Source organism: Propithecus coquereli, unplaced genomic scaffold (genome assembly GCF_000956105.1).
Source record: "Propithecus coquereli isolate 6110/MARCELLA unplaced genomic scaffold, Pcoq_1.0 Scaffold210, whole genome shotgun sequence".
NCBI lineage: Eukaryota > Metazoa > Chordata > Mammalia > Primates > Indriidae > Propithecus > Propithecus coquereli.
The window spans coordinates 3,445,304-3,454,352 of NW_012146079.1; the positions used below are offsets into that span (position 1 = coordinate 3,445,304).

The 9,049-nt window shown below is 43.7% G+C and overlaps 1 protein-coding gene across 3 annotated transcripts in view; it reads left to right on the top strand.

Annotated features, from left to right (window-relative positions):
- The window catches only part of LOC105810399 (chromosome unknown open reading frame, human C1orf100), a 23,886-nt gene extending 16,444 nt beyond the window's left edge, over window positions 1-7,442 (top strand). Inside the window, exons 4-5 of one of the 3 annotated variants that reach the window (XM_012644384.1) lie at window positions 1,840-2,012; window positions 7,313-7,442. In XM_012644384.1, the coding sequence (XP_012499838.1) occupies window positions 1,840-2,012; window positions 7,313-7,431 (292 nt within the window). In that variant the 3' untranslated portion in view covers window positions 7,432-7,442. The remainder of the gene's footprint in view (window positions 1-1,839; window positions 2,013-7,312) is intronic. The other 2 variants (XM_012644385.1, XM_012644386.1) reach the window with 2 other exon arrangements.
- Window positions 7,443-9,049: the final 1,607 nt, after the last annotated feature.

Below are 9,049 nucleotides of genomic sequence, written 5' to 3' on the forward strand. Positions count from 1 at the left end.
GCCCGCCTCAGCCTCCCAGAGTGCTAGGATTACAGGCGTGAGCCACCGCGCCCGGCCTAATAATAATAAGTATTATTTAGTGGATAGAAAAGGTTTGAAAGGAAATACACCCAACTATTAATAACTTATGACTAGTGAGATTTTTAGTAGTTTGTGTTTTATTTTTTAATCTTTTTCTCTATTTTCCAGACTTTCTCTAATGAGCATGTATTACTTTTACAATCAACAACAAATATAGACTTTTATTACATCATCAAAGAAATTTAAGAAACATCATGAGTTTAGAACGTTAGTTTGGTCAAATAACTTAAACTTACTGAGACTTAGTTTTTTTCTCAGTCAAATTATGAATATAGCCTAAATGATTTCTGCTCTTCTAGGTGTGGTTTTAACAAAAAGAAAAACAAACAACAAAGACCATAGACAATTTCATCTTATTTTCTAGTTTGCGGAGGCTGGAAACCACAGTAGTTAAAAGCAGCAATTTCAGTAACTTACAAAACGTTTTATCTTGGGCAATTTTTTTCCTTCTGTGAGTATCAGTTGCCTTATCTGTTAAATGAAATAATTGATATAAAATTCCAGACTATAATAAGCACTCAACATATGATTGCTATTATTTGAGCTCATCATCTAGTATATTTCACAAATTTCTCTTCTCTTAATTGCCTTCATATAGTCAGCTCCTGATTATCCTCCATGCAAAGAGAAGGGAGCTGTGGCATCTATGGTTTCAAACAGCATTAGTCCAAATGTAATGGATGATCAAACTGGAAGTAGCTTTAGAGGTCATTCTGATCCAATTAGATGAATGAATGTAGCCCAGAGAAGTGACATGTCTTGCCTGAGCTCACACAGTTAGTTGGAATAAAAGTTGGGCTTAAATCTGTCCACATTTTCTGATTCCCAGTCCAAGGCTCTTTGTTCTAACTCAAATCCATACTTGTTCTAACTCAAATCCATACTATATTAAACTATAAGAGCTATGTTCTCTGCCAGAGAATAGACAAGAAAAGAAATGACGAAACTCCACTGCCAGAGCTGCTCATGGCCCAACCGCATAGAGGCACCTGCCACGCTGTGGTCTATGTGATTTCTGACAATTGCCCTGAGTGAGGCTCTGTCACAAACAAACAAACAAACCAAAAAACCACTTTGACCAACATTCTTATAGCTAAGTCTCTATTGACATCCTATTTGCTGGGACAAAATATATGCACATTTTTAAGGTCTTAATATATATCACCAAAATTGTACCACTGAATGTATGCTTACATTCACATCTCAAATAAGTTGTGCTAGTGAATGTAAGTATACTCCTACGAGTGTATGAAGATATTTTGCCATTACATCTTGACTCTTTACTTTTATCTTCCAAGGGTACCTACATGAGTAGGGGTACAGGAAGGTTATAACTGATTTCAGGTCCATCAGACCCCAAGACGCACCATAGCAGTTGGTCTGGCCAAAAAAATGCATTGGTTCCTTGAAGGAACCAGACATGCACAGGAAGATGACGATGGGAAAGGCACGAGGGAGATCTCGAGTACAGGAAGTATCCGTGCATGGGCAGCTCAAGTGGAGGTTTTGATGCAGGTCACCTTCTGTAACCCGTGACCGGGGAGGAGGAGGGATGCTAAAGGGAAAAACGGACTGAAATCCCTGAGCCATCTATTTGCAACTTTGCCAGGGCTGACCTTGGAGCTATGGGAGTCTTGCCAGTGCTATTATATCTTGTTAGCCTTGTGGCCACTTCCAGGGAATGCATTTCAGCTGATGAGAAAACAGAATGCCTTTTTCCTGTTGGGTGTTCAGCAAACTATTTCTATTTCCATTTAGACCACTCATAGACTTGACAATTCCACCCCAGAGAAAAAGTCAGTATCAGCCGCAACTAGACCAACAAACACTCATTCGATATATTTGTTTTCGAAGACATTCAAAGCCTGCCGAACCGTGGTACAAAGAAACCACTTACCAAAGAGATTATGGTCTGCCATTTTACGAGATTGGTAAGTCTGGCTAACTGCTCTCAGCTCTCTGAGCCTAACCTTTCCTGGGGCACAGATCAGCATCTCCGGTGGGCTCGCTGTCTTGCCGTCTCTTTGGGACCAGTCAAGTTGGGGGTATAGATCTGCGTGTGTGTGTCTGGTGCAGGACGAATGTGGGGCGCCGTCTGAGGTTCCTCCCTTCCTCCTTCTCTGGCTCCCTGCACACGAGACTTCGGGGATGACAAGGTGTCGATGTCCCTGTTAGGAAGCAGGCTCGTGTCTGCCCACTCTTCATGGAGCCCCTTGTCATGTGACAAAATCGTTATGGAGCTTAAGCATACTGTTGAGGGTACTTTCTTATTCCTGATTTTAAATGACTTTATGATAATTATTTGGCATTTGAAGGTATGTTTCAAAAACTCTAAATTCCCCTTGTGGCCGTTTGTCTACGCCGCAGCATATGTGATTGTACAAAAAGGGACCGAGGCTCCCCGACAGATAGGAAAGACCCTGGGGGTGACATGCGGACACAAGTTGAAACAGTACTATGTTCCTGCTGTCACTGGCGCTTTGAATTTTAGGCTTTTGACTGAATTACTCATTGACAGACTTTCTGAATGAGCAAGCTCCAGCGTTTTAGGGGCTCTTCCACAGTGGCAGGCACATATTTGGTTTTCCACAGCAGCTCTCTGAGGTAGGTGCTATTAATGTTATTTTCCCATTTTACAGTAGGGGAAGCCAAGTTGCAGAGACAGTTCATTAGCTAGCCTCAAATCACACAGCTGGGAGGTAGGAGGAGCAGAATTCAGCCCCAGGCTGGATTTCACTCCGGAATGCTTGACTGGGAAGCTGCACTGCCTCTGTCACAGCTGACTGTCACCTGTACAGCGAGTCACTTCCTTTTTACTTAAAAAAATGTAAGGGAAGGATCTACCCTTCCTTCTTTTCTTCCCAGAGAAAGGAGCCACAGCTCAGATGGAATGCCAGGGGAGGCGGCCTGGGCTGGGCCCCAGGTCCCCAGGGAACAGCAAACAGCAAGAATCACAAAGAGTGGGAACTGGGGGGGGGGCGGAGAGCCAGGGATGAGGCCGGGATGGGGGCCAGAGATTGACAGCAGAGGTTTGGGATGAGAGGTTACAAGCAGGGCAAAGCCAGGTTCTAGAAGCCCAGAGAAGGTTGGAGCCTGAGAAGGGAGGGAGCTGAGGGACTGGGGAGGAGGCTGGGGCTGAGATTAGGGTCCTTAGGGAAGGAGGTGCTGGGCGAGAGTGCAGGGTGTCAGGGGTGGGGTCCCCAAGGGTGACTTGGAGGGTTGTGGTGAAGGAAGGGAGCTGTTAAGGGGGCCACAGGTTAGGGCTAAAGAAAGCGTGAGGCCCGGGGCGGGTAGAAGCTGTGCAGGCTGAGGAGGGGCTTCAGACAAGAGGTGGTTGAGAAGGGTCAGTGGGACTCCCATCCTCAGAACTGGCTGGGCCTCTCGTTCCAAAGTGACAGTAAATAGAACCTTCTTTGCAGTTCCTCTGCTATGAGGAAACCTTGTTAGACAGACAGACACAAAAGGTGTCCTCCCTTACTTATTTTAGAAGTTCCTTATTCTTTCAAAATCTATTGAACCAAGTGAATGTTTAGCAAAGCAATTAAATATTTACCACCTACTGTGTACCCACCATTGTGCTTGGTCCATGGCAAGCCCACACTGTGGTTTCAGCCCTACAGGCAGCTCGCACGCAGTCCAATTGGGAAGATGAGACAGGACACGTCCACCTCTCAGGGGATGACTGAATGCCACGTCGAGGAGCAGGAGTTGAAAAATGAGATCACGGGGGCCTGGAACAGCCAGGAGAGCAGCACACATGAATCGGGGCCTGAGCTGGGCCTTGATGGGTGGGGTTTGCACAGTGAAGAAACAGAGGACAGCACGGGGCGGGGGACACTGCGCCTGAGGACGGCGGAGATGGAGAGGCTTGTGGCAGAGCAGGGAGGACTCCAGCGATGTCGGTGCAGGCTTCAGTGGGGCAAGTGGAAAATACAACGTGGACTGGCAGAGTGGGAGGAGACAAGGCCTGCGCTGCAGAGCAGCTGAGGGAGTTTGGGAAGTCGGATGTGGACAGTCAGGGCCACTGCAGGATCATAGTCAAGGGGGCGGCCCAGCCCGCTTTAGAGGATATGCGCTGTCAGCTCTGCTCAGGATGGGCTGGAGAAGGCATGGACGGCAGGCGAGAACAGCTGACAGACTGCTGCAGCGCACGCAGGATGGGGCTGCGTAAAGTAGCGGACGGGACTCAGGCATCCTAGCGCTGCAGGCCCGGAGCATTCCAGCCACGTGGTGTTGGGCGGCACATTGGCTTCTCTGAACCTTTTTGCTCCTCTGTGAAATGAGGACTCAAGGCCTACATTTTAGGAGAGTTGTTAGGACTTAAAATATCTGTCATGTGCCTAGAACTGTGGTAAGCGACATGCTCACGCACGTGCGGAAACACTCATTGTGACAATTAGTCATAATAGTCCCCATGAAGTATTATTACTATTGTTAATTCCATTTAGCACAAAAGGGAATGGAGGCTTGAAGACTTTAAAAACCTACTTACACAAGTATCTGGTAAATTGTTAGTCCAGGCCAAATCCATATGTACCACACTCCAAAGCCCATGCTCTTAAATTGAACTAGGGACGTTTCCAGGGAAACAGAAAGAAGACTCATATGGGAGAGCATTTGGAGTGAGAAAGGACAGTACTAACAGAAAATGCACAAGAGGGCCAGGCATGGTGGCTCACGCCTGTAATCCCAGCACTTTGGGAGGCCAAGGCGGAAGGATCACTTGAGGTCAGGAGGTCAAGACCAGCCTGAGCAAGAGCAAGACCTCATCTCTACAAAACATAGAAAAATTATCCGGGCATGGAGGCACATGCCTGTAGTCCCAGCTACTTGGAAGGCTGAGGCAGGAGGATTGCTTGAGCCCAGCAGTTGGAGTTTTAAAAAATTCAGCCGGGCGCGGTGGCTCACGCCTGTAATCCTAGCACTCTGGGAGGCTGAGGCGGGAGGATTGTTTGAGCTCAGGAGTTCGAAACCAGCCTGAGCAAGAGCGAGACCCCGTCTCTACTAAAAATAGAAAGAAATTAATCGGACAACTAAAAATACATAGAAAAAATTAGCTGAGCATGGTGGCGCATGCCTGTAGTCCCAGCTACTCGGGAGGCTGAGCCAGTAGGATTGCTTGAGCCCAGGAGTTTGAGGTTGCTGTGAGCTAGGCTGACGCCACGGCACTCACTCTAGCCTGGGCAGCAGAGTGAGACTCTGTCTCAAAAAAAAAAAAAAAAAAAAATTCAGATGCCCAGGCTCTACCCAATACCAATTAAATCAGAATCTCTTGGTTTGGTGGGAGGGTGGGGGTTCCAGGCATCAATGGTTTTTATAATAAAACTCTTCAGATAATTCCATTGTGCAGCCAAGTTTGAGAACCAGTAATTTAGGCAACAGATGAGAGATTCAGTAGAGAGATTCAGATGAATCTGAGAGATACTGAGGGGGCAATTATTTTTATAAACAACAATCAGGTGGACAAAAGGCTAGTCTGCATCTTACACTGAAATGAACTTCTAAAACCAGTGCATAAGGTAAAAACCAAATGCAAAGTTATTCTTGACAATCTCTTAAATCATTAAAGAGTAATGATATTAAATTATATGAAATCATTATTTAGAATAAAGAATTTGGAATTCTCAGCAAGTTGGTTCAAGTTTCTCCATAGTTCTCAATTAATTCTTTATTTTTCAATCATGACTTTAGAAGGAGTCACCACCACAAATTGACATGAACAGTAATTGTACTTTGTTGAATGGCAAGGAAATCCGAATAATCATTTCATACGTTCTTTCCATAGTATCCCCAATCTGTATAGCACATTTCAGGCTTGGTAACATCAGCTGTTCTCAGAACATCTCTTGTTGGATTCACCTGATTTAAATATGTGTACAATTCAATTCTATGGTAAATCCTACAACAAGGATCACTAAGAGCTGTTGAGTAGGATTCCTTATACTTCTAAACTACCTTAACACATTTCCCTGAAATACAATGTGATTCTCAAGAAGGCCATAGTTACTCTTTGACTCAATAATAAACCCTGAGAAGTCATATGGTTACTGACTACAGACAAGGTCACACTTAATTAAGTTTAATTTAAAAATCCTCCAAAGATGGCATTTCCAGTCATACTTCCTAGGTTAATGAAATGTTATCTGTTCTTAAGAAATGTTTATTTTTTGAAATGCTATTGAAGTGTTAAGGAAGGTGGGATAGAAGAGTGAAAAGATTAGGTACTTTGGAGCCTGATAATTCTGAGTCAGAGGTGGGCTGTACCTCTTATAAGCCATGCAAATGTGGGCAAATTAATTAATTTCATAATATCAGTGTACTTCTGAGAGTTACTGGCAATGTGTGAATGTTAAGGTAAGTAAAGCACCCAGTAACATAAAGTTTTGTTAACAATGCTATCATTGAAACACCCTGGTCTTTGGTTCATTGAACAATGATTACTGTATTCAACTCAAGCCCTTGAATTCTTACCTTTTATTATTATTTATTTATTTTTTTTTTTTTTGAGACAGAGTCTCACTCTGTTGCCCGGGCTAGGGTGCCGTGGCGTCAGCCTCACTCACAGCAACCTCACACTCCTGGGCTCAAGCGATCCTACTGCCTCAGCCTCCCGAGTAGCTGGGACTACAGGCATGCGCCACCATGCCCGGCTAATTTTTTCTATATATTTTTAGTTGTCCAGCTAATTTCTTTCTATTTTTAGTAGAGACAGGGTCTCACTCTTGCTCAGGCTGGTCTCGAACTCCTGAGCTCAAGTGATCCTCCAGCCTCGGCCTCCCAGAGTGCTAGGATTACAGGTGTGAGCAACCACACCCAGCCGAATTCTTACCTTTTAGATAAGCAGAACTGTTAGCGATCATGGAAAAGAGGTTATAAAATATAAGGGAACTCCAGTGAGCATGAGTTTAGTGATGGCAAAAAGTGAAGTTTGATACAAAAATGATACAAAGTGGTCCGTCAATAATGTAGGATAAAAGGGTATGGGGGTCTAGAATTAGGATATCAAAATGCAAATTTATGTGATTTCATTTTATTTACATTTTTGCATAATTCAATAATATGCCCCTTAATCAGGAACTGAACCAAAGAGACATTTTAAGTCTCTTTTTCCATATTTTTAATATATTCCTTTGTCTTAAATCCCATCAATTATTTTTGTTATTGTGTACAATTGCAGACAGGATAGAATGAGTAGTCTTAAAATAAATCATTAATTTGTTTTAAATTCCAGATTGGGACCAGAAATTAGCCACCATTTCATCGAATCCTAGACCACTTAATTCACTGCCAGAGCTCTACTGTTGTGAACAGGGAAGTGGCTTTGAAAGAAGTGTTTTTAAACTGAAATAACCATGGCATTCACACAAAACGACATTTGGCATTCTTAGGTGACTCATTTAGACTAAGTTAATGGTAGCAGAACTACTTTTAATCTAAGAGTGTATAGAGATGGCTATAATCCTAAAATATTTACATGTTGCACGTTCTTTTCAGATTAAGTTTGTCAGCCTAGAACAGGGAATCAATCAAGCCTTAAGAGAACTTGTCACATGTTCTTAGCCCCACTACCAGTCTTGTTGCTGATGCTGGCAAATTATCTTATATTTAGTTCAATGGTTATATGTGGGACCACATAAGAATATAATTGCATCGGCTTAATAATTTCATCATCACCGTTGAGAGGAGAAAAAAAGAACCTTGGAGACAGAGTCAAGGAGGAAGATAAGATGATTGACACCACAGACCCTTGAAGGGGTTCTGGATGCAGAAACCCAGGTATAGCTTAGGCCTGTAGTGAGATGTGGGACTGGTCAAAAGGATTAAGTGAAAGTTTGTATATAGAAGAGTTAACACCCCTATCTTGGCAAGAAGCAAGCCTGACAACTAGGCAGCAACTCCTTAGGAAAAGGCTGGAGGATTTTCTCTAAAGAAAGAAAATGATCCTAAAGAAAAGAATCTTGCATTCTGGCTGCTAGGGACACCCCCTTCCAGCATACTAGTTGGCTCTCTACTTATTGACTCCAAAGGAAGCCTATCAGTTAACTTCCCCCAGGAACACAGAGTTTCATATAGCTTTCCATTGCCTTAGTCTTACATGTGAAGGGCCACCCAGTGATCGACCACCAGATATTTTAAAAAAGAATGTAACATAAACAAAGACCAGGCTGGGCATGGTGATTCACACCTATAATCCCAGTACTCTGGGAGGCCAAAGTGGGAGGATTGCTTGAGGCTACAAGTTCGAGACCAGCATGGGCAACAAAGTGAGACCCTGTCTCCACAAGGGGAAAAAAAAAAAAATAGCCAGGTGTGGTGGTGTGCACCTGTAGCCCTAGCTACTTGGGAGACTGAGGTGGGAAGATTGCCTGATTCAAGCAATCTGACGTTACTGTGAGCTGTGTTTGCGCCACTGCACTCCACCTGGGTGACAGAGCAAGACCTTGTCTCTATAAAAGTAAAATAAATTAAAAAAAAATAAATAAAAGCAAGAAATGACCCCAGAGGAAACAGAATTCAAGGAACACAGAAGAACATAAAACAAACTAACAACTTTTACTAGAGTTCTTCAGAGAAATGGATACACACACACACACATACAATTTATATATATGTGGATTTATTTTGATGGATTATTGGTTCATGTGATTGTGGAGGCTGAGAAGTCCCATGATCTGTCATCTACAAGCTGGAAACCCATGAAAGCTGATGGTATGGCTCCAGTCCAAGTCCAAAGATCTGAGGGGGGCCAATGGGTAAGTCCCAAGTCCAAGTTTGAAGGCCCAAGAACTAGGAATGTGGATGTCAAAGGACTGGAGAAGATGGGTATTCCAGCTCATCTCCATTTTCCTTACAGAGAGGCGCTGTAGTGCTTCAGCTGTTCACTTCAAGGTGGTACCCACATATGGTACCCATACAGAACCATCTGTAAACTAGGACCGAGTCTTCTTTTCCTGTGTCCACTAGATTG